At 40.1% G+C, this 13,338-nt stretch overlaps 1 protein-coding gene across 1 annotated transcript in view; it reads left to right on the top strand.

The window, feature by feature from the left end:
- Nucleotides 1-12,448, top strand: part of LOC113106920 (F-box/LRR-repeat protein 17-like) — a 101,206-nt gene extending 88,758 nt beyond the window's left edge. Inside the window, exons 4-5 of the mRNA XM_026268965.1 lie at nucleotides 2,439-2,581; nucleotides 10,908-12,448. Of these exons, the coding sequence (XP_026124750.1) occupies nucleotides 2,439-2,581; nucleotides 10,908-11,045 (281 nt within the window). The 3' untranslated portion in view covers nucleotides 11,046-12,448. The remainder of the gene's footprint in view (nucleotides 1-2,438; nucleotides 2,582-10,907) is intronic.
- The last annotated feature ends 890 nt before the right edge of the window (nucleotides 12,449-13,338 follow it).

Raw genomic sequence — 13,338 nt, 5'->3', positions numbered from 1 at the left:
TGTTAACTTTATGAATGAAAAGAGCGCAAATCAAACACAGCATTGCTGTTGACATCTCTGAACAAATGATGACAGAACAGATTTTAGCTGAAATATCTCTTTAAATCAGGCCAGTATACTGTATTAGTTTGTTGCGTTTTTCATGCATCAGGCTGAATGATGATTATTTAACTCAGGAAACATCATCATCGGCTCTTGATCAATATATGCACATCCACGTCCAATTCATTCATGAGATCCTGTGAGAGAGGATGCCTTCATCCATCAAACACGAGCAGGATTACGAGGGTTAATCCATTTAAAGCAAAAGCGTAATGGGAGCAGACGCAAGCTCTTCTGTGTTCCTGGGGTTTGTGTTGATATGTAGCGAAAACAAAATGATCTTCTTCCTCAGTATCTTAGTCTTGTTTTCCAGTACAAATATCTACACATCCTAAAATCAAGATGCATTTACTGGAGACGCAAAATGACTGAAGATATTAGGTGTTGTTCAGAATTAAGTGAGTTTATGCTTTAAACAAGAACAATTATCTGCTAATGAGCTAAAAGAAAACGACTTTTTCTTACTCCACCGTCGGGGATTTGTTCTTGTTTTAAGCATAAACTCACTTGATTTGATTACATCTTTCAGGACATTTTGATACAGTCAGTAATAAGTAAATGTTAATTTAAGAACATTTACACCATTTATTCTGGAGAACAATATAAAAATATTTAAATGTGCTGTGAAAAAAGACAAAATCAAACATAATAAAAATATAGTTTTTGGGGGATGGACATTGTATATTAATTTATGGACAATTATGAAAATAACAGGAAATTGTGATATATTTTTCAGACTTAAAATCATTAATTTTCCCTTCTAAAGTAAATGTTAATTTAAGATTTTTTTACATTTATTCTGGAAAACAAGACAAAAATATTTAAATATGCTGTAAAAAACAACATTGAAAAACATAACCGGTGATATTTGGGATTAATTTTATGGACATTTCAGAAAACTTCAGAAAATTTGTATATATTTTTCAGACTTAAAAAAAAAAAATCTAAAGTAATTGTTAACATTTGTATGTATGTATTTGTAAAGAAAAACAAGGAAAAATATAAGTACACTTTAAAAATAAATAAAGAAATCAAATCAAATATAAATGCTGGTAATTTTCTGATGGGACATTTTCGCTTAAGTTTTTAGAGTTTCCTTCTAATTTTATGGATAACTCAGAAACCAGTGTAAGTAGAATGTAGCTCTCTGGAATCCTTCAGAAGCGTGTGCTGGAGGCTGCTTCTGCTGCTGATGTTGTTAGTGTATTGATAAAGCGCTGCGCTCGAGGTCTAATTGAATCCTGCATCTGAACAGGAGGACAGTAATGTGATCAGAGCAGGAGTTTGACCTCTGGCTGACCTCACGTGACTCCAGACGCTCCTTAATTATGAAAAGTGAACGTGATCGGAAGTAAATACAGACACAGCATTGAAGCAATACACTACGGGCAAAACCAGCCTCAATTTTGTCTCTTCTTTCAGACTAATGCAAAGAAAATATTCAATATTTATATAATATTATTTTATTGCACTTTATGTACTTGCATCTGTCAATTACAATCCATGCTTTGAGATTTTTCTCTTGCATACACCAAACTTTACAGTTTTTTTCCTCTCTATATGTATTCACACTGATTTATACAACATTCTTCTCATAAAAACATGGTGTATGTGAGGAAAAAAAGTGTTGAGTGTGTGTGTGTCTGTGTCTGTGTGTGTGCGTGTGTGTGTGTGTGTGCGTGTGTGTGTGCGAGTGTGTGTGTGCGTGTGTGTGCGAGTGTGTGTGTGCGAGTGTGTATGTGTGTGTTTGTCTCTGAGTGTGTGCGTGTGTGTGTGTGTGTGTGTGTGCGTGCGTGTGTGTGCGTGCGTGTGTGTGCGTGCGTGTGTGTGCGTGTGTGTGCGAGTGTGTGTGTGCGAGTGTGTGTGTGCGAGTGTGTATGTGTGTGTTTGTCTCTGAGTGTGTGTGTGAGAGTGTGTGCATGTGTGTGTGTGTGTGTGTGTGCGCGAGTGTGTGTGTGTGTTTATGTCTCTGAGTATGCGAGTGTGTGTGTGTGTGTGTGTGCGCGCCCGTGTGTGTGTTTGTTTATGTCTCTGAGTGTGTGTGTGTGTGTGTGCGTGTATATATATATACAGTCAAACCCAAATTTGTTCAGATACCTTCAACATATATCACATTATCAGATTTTGGTCAAATAATTCATAATTTACTTGACTGTATATAATATGTATTTTAAATGCATTTTCTTATTTATTTATTTATTTATTATTTGAAGTTGTCATGGCAACAGATCCGACTGGGGTTAGTTCAGAGGTGAATGAAGGTTGGTCCTGATGTGTTAGAGAGTGACTGAGTGGTTGTTGATGGCGTCTCTCTCTCTCTCTCTCTCTGTGTCCAGCTCTGATCTCCATCGGTCAGTACAGCAGCACCATTGAGACGGTGGATGCCGGCTGGTGTAAGGAGATCACTGATCAGGGAGCCACTCAGATCGCCAGGAGCAGCAAGTCTCTGCGGTACCTGGGTCTGATGCGCTGTGACAAGGTGAGTGTGTAGCAGGGTCAAGGGGTCACCAGATAAACAGACAGCGTCTCACCTTCATACTCCTCACGTCTGCATCATCTCTTAGATCACCGATTCTCTAACCTTTTCTCAGCTGAAGCCCGGAATAATTAGCATTTTAGTTCTGTAAAATTTTGTTTTAATTATTTTACATTCTTATGATTTTTAAGCTTTTTTTTGTTATTTTATTTTAATTTATGGCTATTTATTATCATTTTTTATTTTATTTTACATTTTGAGGAAGTGTTTTGGTTTTTAATAATACATTTTTATTTCATTTTTTTAATTATTTAATTTGAAGTAAATGTTTTATTTTGTTTGGTTTAATTTAAAAAATAAGGTGTTTGTGTTTAATATTATTTTTTTATTTTTTTGTGTGTGTTTTATTTAGCATTTTATATTTATATTTTAATTTGTCATTTATTATTCAACTTTTTAAATTATTTTATGCAAATTGTATTGTGTTTTATTTTTATTTCAAAATCATCTTAATTTTAAATACATTTTTTATAAGTTTTCTAACGTTATATTGTTTGCTTAATCCATCCATCCATCCATCATCTTCCGCTTATCCGGGGCCGGGTCGCGGGGGCAACAGTCTAAGCAGAGACGCCCAGACTTCCCTCTCCCTAGCCACTTCCTCCAGCTCTTCCGGGGGGACCCCGAGGCGTTCCCAGGCCAGCCGGGAGACATAGTCCCTCCAGCGTGTCCTAGGTCTTCCCCGGGGCCTCCTCCCGGTGAGACGTGCCTGGAACACCTCCCTGGGAAGGCGTCCAGGAGGCATCCGAAATAGATGCCCGAGCCACCTCAGCTGGCTCCTCTCGATGTGGAGGAGCAACGGCTCTACTCTGAGCTCCTCCCGAGTGACCGAGCTTCTCACCCTATCTCTAAGGGAGCGCCCAGCCACCCGACGGAGAAAGCTCATTTCGGCCGCCTGTATCCGGGATCTTGTCCTTTCGGTCATGACCCACAGCTCATGACCATAGGTGAGAGTAGGAACGTAGATTGACCGGTAAATCGAGAGCTTTGCCTTACAGCTCAGCTCCTTCTTCACCACGACAGACCGGTACAGCGACCGCATTACTGCAGAAGCTGCACCGATCCGTCTGTCAATCTCACGTTCCATCCTTCCCTCACTCGTGAACAAGACTCCAAGATACCTGAACTCCTCCACTTGAGGCAGGAACTCTCCACCAACCTGAAGTGGGCAATCCACCCTTTTCCGACTGAGAACCATGGCCTCGGACTTGGAGGTGCTGATTCTCATCCCAGCCGATTCACACTCGGCTGCAAACCGTCCCAATGCACACTGAAGGTCCTGGTCTGAGGATGCCAACACGACAACATCATCCGCAAAAAGCAGCGACGAAATCGTATGGTCCCCAAACCGGACACTCTCCGGCCCTTGGCTGCGCCTAGAAATTCTGTCCATAAAAATTATGAACAGAACCGGTGACAAAGGGCAGCCCTGCCGGAGTCCAACATGCACCGGGAACAGGTCTGACTTACTGCCGGCAATGCGAACCAAGCTCTTGCTCCGGTCGTACAGGGACCGAACAGCCCTAAGTAGGGAGCCGCCGACCCCATACTCCCGGAGCACCCTCCACAGGATGTCGCGAGGAACACGGTCGAATGCCTTCTCCAAGTCCACAAAACACATGTGGACTGGTTGGGCAAACTCCCATGAACCCTCCAGCACCCTGGAAAGGGTATAGAGCTGGTCCAGTGTTCCACGACCGGGACGAAAACCACACTGTTCCTCCTGGATCCGAGGTTCCACTATCGGCCGAATTCTCCTCTCCAGTACCCTGGCATAGACTTTTCCAGGGAGGCTGAGAAGTGTGATCCCCCTATAGTTGGAACACACTCTCCGGTCCCCCTTCTTGAAAAGAGGGACCACCACCCCGGTCTGCCAGTCCAGAGGTACTGTCCCCAACCGCCATGCGATGTTGCAGAGGCGTGCCAGCCAAGACAGCCCCACAACATCCAGAGACTTGAGGTACTCGGGGCGGATCTCGTCCACCCCCGGTGCCTTGCCACCGAGGAGCTTTTTAACTACCTCGATGACTTCAGCCCGGGTGATGGACGAGTGCCCCTCCGAGTCCCCAGCCACTGCTTCCTCAACGGAACACAAGTCGGTGGGATTGAGAAGATCCTCGAAGTATTCCTTCCACCGCCCGACGATATCCCCAGTTGAGGTCAACAGGTGCCCATCTCTACTGTAAACAGTGTTGGTAGGGCACTGCTTCCCCCTCCTGAGGCGTCGAACAGTTTGCCAGAATCTCTTCGAGGCCAACCGATAGTCCTTCTCCATGGCCTCACCGAACTCCTCCCAGGCCAGAGTTTTTGCCTCCACGACTACCCGGGCTGCAGTCCGCTTGGCCTGCCGGTACCCGTCAGCTGCCTCCGGAGTCCCACAAGCCATCCAGGCCCGATAGGACTCCTTCTTCAGCTTGACAGCATCCCTTACTTCCGGTGTCCACCACCGGGTTCGGGGATTGCCGCCTCGACAGGCACCGGAGACCTTACGGCCACAGCTCCGAGCAGCCGCAGCGACAATGGAGGTGGAGAACATGGTCCACTCGGACTCAATATCTCCAGACTCCCTCGGGATCCGGTCGAAGCTCTGCCGGAGGTGGGAGTTGAAGATCTCTCTGACAGGGGGCTCAGCCAAACGTTCCCAACAGACCCTCACAGTACGTTTGGGTCTGCCGAGTCTGTCCAGCTTCCTCCCCCGCCATCGGATCCAACTCACCACCAGGTGGTGATCAGTTGACAGCTCCGCCCCTCTCTTCACCCGAGTGTCCAAGACATATGACCGAAGGTCTGATGACACGACCACAAAGTCGATCATCGACCTCCGGCCAAGGGTGTCCTGGTGCCACGTGCACTGGTGGACACCCTTATGCTTGAACATGGTGTTCGTTATGGACAAACCGTGGTTAGCACAGAAATCCAATAACAGAACACCGCTCGGATTCAGGTCAGGGGGGCCGTTCCTCCCAATCACGCCCCTCCAGGTGTCACTGTCACTGCCCACGTGAGCGTTGAAGTCCCCCAGTAGAACTACGGAGTCTCCAGTCGGAGCACTTTCCAGCACCCCTCCCAGAGACTCCAAGAAGGCCGGGTAGTCCGCACTGCCGTTCGGCCCGTAGGCACAAACGACAGTGAGAGACCTATCCCCGACTCGAAGGCGCAGGGAAGCGACCCTCTCGTTCACCGGGGTAAACTCCAACACATGGCGGCTGAGCTGGGGGGCTATTAGCAAACCCACTCCTGCCCTCCGCCTCTCACCATGGGCAACTCCAGAGTGGTAGAGAGTCCAGCCTCTCTCAAGAAGTGTGGTTCCAGAGCCCAAGCTGTGCGTTGAGGTGAGCCCGACTATCTCTAGTCGGTACCTCTCGACCTCCCGCACAAGCTCAGGCTCCTTCCCCGCCAACGAGGTGACATTCCACGTCCCTAAAGCCAGATTCCGTGTCCAGAGATCGGGTCGTCGGGGGTCTCGCCTTCGACTGTCGCCCGATCCTCTATGCACCGGCCCCTTACGCTCCCTCCTGCAGGTGGTGAGCCCATAGGAGGGCGGCCCCACGTCACTCCTTCGGGCTAAGCCCGGCCGGACCCCATGGGGGAAGGCCCGGCCACCAGGCGCTCGCATACGGGCCCCAACCCCGGGCCTGGCTCCAGGGTGGGGCCCCGGCTGCGCCATGCCGGGCGACGTCACGGTCCTTGATTTTAAATCTGCCATAAGGGGTTTTATGAACTGTTCTTAGTCTGGCCCGTCACCAAGGACCTGTTTGCCTTGGGAGACCCTACCAGGAGCATATAGCCCCAGACAACATAGCTCCCAGGATCATTCGGGTACTCAAACCTCTCCACCACGATAAGGTGACAGTTCAAGGAGAGGTCTTTTATTGCTTAAGTCTTTTATTTTTATATTTAAAATATTTATTTAAATTTGTCATTTTTATTATTATTTTCATTAAATATTTTATTTAGATTTGTTTTTATTTTAAAATAATTTTAGTTTAAACATTTTATGATTCAATACATTTTTTAATAAGTGTTTTATTTTTTATTTTTAAAACATGACACACATCAAAAAAAAAACCACTGCAACTATAGATGTTTATTCTATTTCTATATTCCATGTCTCATGATTCAGATGTACGTTGTCTCGTATATTTCAGTGTGACTTTGTCATTAGCTATATCTAATCGTGATGTAGAGTGACTTGTGTTTCGGGTCAGCGCCGTTTATAAAGCCACAAGCCCATGACAAATTCAATTTCTGCCTAAATCACTTTACCGTCCAGCTAATTCTCTGTTTGTATAATCTCATTGGGAAGCTGTAGATGTGACGGATAACCCGTCCTTCTCTGCATTTGCTTCCTAAAAGCCAAAGTCAATTATAACAGACATATAGATTCCCTTTCATGTGACGCGTTTCCATTTCAAACCCACACTAAAAGTTAGCGACTGAGTGGAATTTGTGGCATTTCCATTCATTTGGCTGTGAGCTGCAGACACACATCACAGATCGCTCTGTCGTGGCCTCGGGCTCAACGAGAGACGACTGAAAGAACGCTATTGATCCACTGCAGCCCAAATCATCAAATCAGTTCATTATGCCCCCCTCAGACCTCCAGATCTAGACCGGACTTTGATGTGACGCCGCGGAGCGAGAGAAGAACGAGAGAAAGCTTGTTTCTGTAATCAAAGAGAAGTACGAGCAGTTGAACAAACCCTCGTTGTCCCTCAGAGCCTCCAGTAGAAGAGTTTCCTCTTCACAAACAGTTTGAGTCAAAAGTGATCGTTTACTCATTCTTGTGTCGTCCTGAACCTGTTTGATGAGGATTCTTCCATGAAACACTTCAGGAGAATGTCTGGAGAATCTCGTTCGTTTCATAGTGCACTGCAAAAAAATTAATAATAATAATAATTAGTATTTTTGGCCTGTTTTCCAGTTCAAATATAAAAAAAAATCCTTGAAACATTGTTAATTTACTTAAAATAGTAGAACTTGCTTTCATTGTATATTGAACACAGTATATGTTTTTGTGTCAATTGTTACATTTTTATGATTTGGTTATTTTTTCCTGTTTTTTTTTTTATGTTACATTTTTAATAGAATTTTAAGCAAGTTCTTATTTTTGTTTTAAATTATTAAAAAATGTTATATTGTAAAAGTGATTTATTTTATTGTTTTATTTCTCTTGTTAAAATTAATTCTTTTGTGGGTTTTGATTGCTTATGTTGTCATTATTTGTAAAACAATCCAAATAAATAAATTAAATAGTCAAATGGAAAAAGGAAATAAATAAATAAAAACATAATAAATAAATTTCAAAACATTAAATCATACATTTAAAAGCATCTGCTAAATGACTATGTAAATGTAAAATATCAAAATAATCCTTGAAACAATGTTAATTTCCTTGAGAACCAACTCTGCAGATATTGAAATAGTAATACTTTGTATCTTGAATATTTAAATGTATGATTTAATGTTTTGACATTTATTTATTATGTTTTTATTTATTTATTTATTTCCTTTTTCCATTTGACTATTTAATTTATTTATTTGGATTGTTTTATTTTAAAGTTATTTATTTTAATTTGACATTTTTATGAGTTGTTGTATCCCATTATTTTCCATCAACACAGTTGTCCTTAGAATTAGAAAATAACACAAGCCAGATTGTTTTTCTGTAGATATTACAGATGGAAATTAATTTATTGTGATGTTGTAGAAATCTTGGCATCTCTTTCAAAGATTTTGACCATCGATGTGAATATGTTAATAACTGTACATAAGATATTAAGACTTGTTTTCCTTGTCTCTTATGTGTGTTTTTAAGTAAGGTTAAAATATAAACAAAAAGCAGAAAAATATCTGCCATGCAGTATATCAAAAGTCATTAAAAACAAGCCGTAATACAGTAAACGATACAATGTTGCTTTTCAAGTGAAGTGATCTAGTTTAAAGTATTTTGAGATTTTTCAATAAAAAAAAGATTTAGAAACATAAGAAATCCTAAAAAGGACCATAAAAGCATCATAACAGTAATTCGTGCATATGATCTGAACTTAGTTATATTCATTTTGTTATGCTTTTAGGGTGTTTTGGCGTTTGGCATTGCTAAGAACGTCATTTGAACAACTTTAAAGATGATTTTCTCGCAATATTTAGATTTTTCTGCACCCTCAGATTCCAGATTTACACATAGTTGCATCTCAGACAAATATTGTCCAATCATAACAAACCAGACATCGATGGAAAATGCATTGGAAAGTGAATATACATCTCCATTTTGAGAAATGTACACTTCAGACTGGTCTTGTGCTCCAGGGTCACATTTGACGAATCTCTATTTGTGTCGCACAGAAAAAGAGACATTTTAGTTGATCTGTGTCTTTAAATCATTGGATTGCACATGCAAACTGTCTTTCACGACCGTGTGATGCTCCTAAACCTGAACTGAGTTGAGCTTAACTGTTATATAATTCAATATTTCACCCAAAATATCCAGCTTAAGTGACGTTTATATTACTTTAATGATCGTTGTGTGAGGTGTTTCTGTCATAATGTGAGTCAGCATTAGTCTCTTCTGTTTAGAGCTGCAGGCGGGTTTGGGGGTGTGTGTGTGTGTGTGTGTGTGTGTGTGTTACATGTGTTTTGCTCAGATTTTTGAGGTTTTGTTTTAAAACAAGGGTTTTCTGAGAAGTATGAGCCGTGTCACAGTGTTTTACCGCGGTACATGTGCTGCAGGCAGGTTTAGGGTTACGGTAAATCAGCGAAGATCACCCACTCCAGAAACCTTTTTAAGTCTTAACCAAAATACTGTGTTTGGATGCGAGGAATGTGTGTGTGTTTGTGTCTGCGTGCTGGAGTCATCAGAACAACTTGAGCCTGTAAAGTACATTTGTGCTCTTGGACCGAGTCATAAATACACACGTGCAATAATCGGCAACATTTAATGAAGTCAACATTCGTCTTTCCAAACGGAATAAGTTGCATTCACAGCGACGTTAAGTTACAGTCAAAGAGAAATATCATATCAGCTACAGAGAAATATGTGATATTACTGTAGTGTACACTGCAAAATATTACAAATAAAGAGAAATTTACTTGAGTAGCAAAGTTACCTTCGATATAAAGTCTTGCTTTCTGAAAAACTGGTCAAAATAAAGTGAGTTTGTGCTTAAAACAAGAAAAAAAAATATCTTATTTGAAAAGGAAAACTAGTTTATAGATGTTTTTTCTTCTTGTTTTAAAGATAAATTCTCTTTTTGTTTGATGCATTTTTCAGAAAACAAAACTTAGTATCTGTTACCTCTTTGATTCTATTTATATTCAGGAAGTAAACTGGAATTTTAAATGCATTTGGAGTGTGTGCATAAAAAAAAAAAAAAAAAACGTAAAATCCATAAAAAAATTACTCTAATGCACTGCATTAATATTTTCCATATTAATTGTTTTACCTGTTTTTTTCTACTTTGAGCTGTACGTTAAAAGAAATGTCTATAAAATTAAAGAAAAGAAAATTAACAGACTTTTTATATTAAATATTTTATATAAAGTGTCTTATAAAGTGTTACTTAATAAAAAAAAGACTGATTTTAAGCCTGAAATATGTATCTGAATTTCCTGAATGTTACGTGAAATAAAAACTTTAGTTGTTTGTTTATTAAAATTTTTTGTCTGTTTTGTTTTTGTATTTTTTTTGTGTGTGTGTGTGTGTGTGTGTGTGCGTGTGTGTGTGTGTGTGCAAGTTTTCGTTCTCAGCATTTTCCAATACACTCTTAAATTTACTAAAGTGAAACTTCCGTTTACTTGAGAAGCCTAATATCTTAAAGTAATATCTGAAGTCGTTTAGCATCTCAAGGAAATGTTGAAAGTGTCTTGATTATGAATGTATAGATATCTGCGCTGGAAAGCACGGCAGAAATCATTTTTCAAGTGTCCGTGCGTGCATGGGATGGTGTTTTCTGTGTAAAGTCGTGAGATCTTCACCTTCAGTCTGCATGAGAATAACACACTCGACACGACACATGCTTGCTCTGGATCCCTGTGTGTGTGTGTGTGTGTGTGTGGTGATTATCTCACTCAACATGTGCAGCGTCTGTGTTTCTTCAGCCTCTCGCTCTAAACTCAACACCAGCTTTCTCACAGACCTCGTGCATTAATATATGAATCATTTCTTCAATGCAAATGGCATGCATTTTTGATGCATTTTAGGGAAAATGAGTGCATTGCATCAAAGGAAGTCAAATGAAAAGCAAATGTGTGTGTGTTTGTGTTGTTGCAGGTGAACGAGGAGACGGTGGAGAGACTGGTGCTGCAGTATCCACACATTGTGTTCAGTACAGTGATGCAGGACTGTAAGCGGACGCTGGAACGAGCCTATCAGATGGGCTGGAGCCCCAACACATCCACGGCCTCCTAACACACACACACACACACACACAGCACCGCAGAGTCATTATCATCACGATGCCCTTTATTCCGCCTTCCAACGATTATGCAGCAGAAACATCGATATCATTTGATTTGAACACAAATATGTTGATGCACACTTGAGATGCAGCGCTGCATTTATTTGCATCTGCAACCTACTGAGTCACACTAAACCCATCAGGAGCTTGCTCTAAAAACCGGAGAAAGAAATAAGACATTTTGCATTTTGAATGAGGAGAAAAAGTTTTTTCGGACCACAGGATTTTTGCATGGGGACATTTCCCTGCAGCTCTCATTATCGTGAATCATCTGGACATGTGTCTTTTCTGATTTGTTTGTGATTCTCATTATCATCAGAGGGGATTTTCATTGCATTCTCGTTATTGAAACACGCTCATTTTACTACAGTGCAAGGGAAGGTTCGGCAAATAAAAACTAAATACAGTACGCATGATGTGGAAATGTTTCAGATTACGTCGATTTATTACTAGAGTTTTTTACTCCGTATTTTTGTCTTGCTTCACAGTTCTTAAGAGAAATTACTTTAAAAAATTCAAAAAAAAAAAATTAATGCATAGTTTAAAACAAGAAAATATATCTACCACTAAAAAAATAAATAAATAAAAAAACGTTAAAATAATAATAATAAAAAATAAAGGCGTTTTTTTTTTCCAGACCCCACTGGCAGTTTTTTTTTATTTTTCGTTTTAAGCATAAAGTCGCTTAATTTTTACATTTTTTAGTTTTTTTCAAACAGTGTACTTGATCTTTTTTGGTAATTATATCTTGATTTAGTAATGTTCAAATATTTGAAGAAAAAAAGAAACAAGAATAGCAAGACGTATTGCATTGCAAGAATGAAACGTTTAGGATAAATGTGCATTTAATTAATAGTAACAATAATGTTGCAATGAAAAAAAACGTGCAAAATAATGTCTTCTTTCTTTCTAGTTAGTGTGTGTGACTGTGACTCCTGTCATGTGTGTTCCTGACCGGTTTGGTGCGGTTCTCCTCTTCAGACTGGAGTTCCTCTCTCATGAGGAGTTTGACGGCGTGATGTTGAAGCTCTGATCTAGATGTAGACGTTTCTCTTGTGAATCTGTAATCTTGTGGTCTGGAGTCTGTAAACTGATATACAGTACGAGGTGGTTTGGTTTTTCCAGGTATATCCAGTATATGGATTGTTTTGCATAACCTATGAATATTTAAGGATGTAGTGTCCTGCAGTGTGTGTGAGATTCGGTGGAGAGGTTAGTTAGCTGGTTAGTTCACTCATCTAGCCGTCCTAGAGTATTTTTATACTGTCTTAGGAGGAAGAGTTTAGTTACAGTCTTGATCTTTTACTGTACTCTGGGGATTTGAGTCAATTAAAAACTATTCTATTTCACCGGCTCCTGCTGTCGTTTCAATCCAGCGAGTGTGTGTGTGTGTGTGTGGCACATGTAGATCTACAAGCACAAATGTGATCTGGATTTAATAAATTCTCCTGAGACCTGGAGTCACAGTCATTCAGAATGTTTGTTTATTAAATGTTATGCTTTCAGATATTAAAATAATTTACACACTTGCCACGTTTAACAAATCTCACAGAGCTCCAGTTTTTTTCTCACAGATTTTTTTTTTTACTCAGAATGTGAAAAGTCTGTGGTTTTGGTTATAACAATGCCATTTTATTTTAGAAAGATGTGTGTGTGTGTGTGTGTGTGTGTGTGTGTGTGGTGTGTGTGTGTGTGTGTGTGTGTAACTGTAAGTTGACTACATCACTAACAAAAAAAGTATAGTTGTATTTGTCTCTTTTCTTCTTGTTCTTTTATTTTAATATGTCTGTAGTTTCTATTATAGTTTTAATATTTTTAATTATATTAATTTATTCTTTTCTAGGTAGTTTTAGTTTTTTATCTTTTAAAATATGTCTTTATATTTGTAAAAATATAGTATTATAATTTTTTGAATTTATATTTTATATTAATCTTTTTAGTTATTGTACTTTTGTGGATTTGTGATTATTAGTTTTGTTACTTTTTTGATGTCTCTCTCAGTGTGTGTGTGTGTGTTTGTGTGTGTGTGTCTGTGTCTCATCAGTGTCTTCCTCATTCATCCTGCTGTTATTGTCCAGTATAATGATCTGCGCTAATATTCAGCGTGTCTGTGGACTGACCTTTCACCTCAGGATGACCTCTGACCCTCACACACACTCTCTCACTCTTTCTAAACTAAATTTCACTGGTTTATACATGTTTAGGATGTTTGTTGGCAAGGAAGCGCTCGATCCATTTCACTGA

This window comes from Carassius auratus, chromosome 8 (assembly GCF_003368295.1).
Source record: "Carassius auratus strain Wakin chromosome 8, ASM336829v1, whole genome shotgun sequence".
NCBI classification, from domain to species: Eukaryota; Metazoa; Chordata; class Actinopteri; order Cypriniformes; family Cyprinidae; genus Carassius; species Carassius auratus.
Note: the sequence above shows the minus strand (reverse complement) of the source record. Positions and strands in the feature narration are given on the sequence as shown.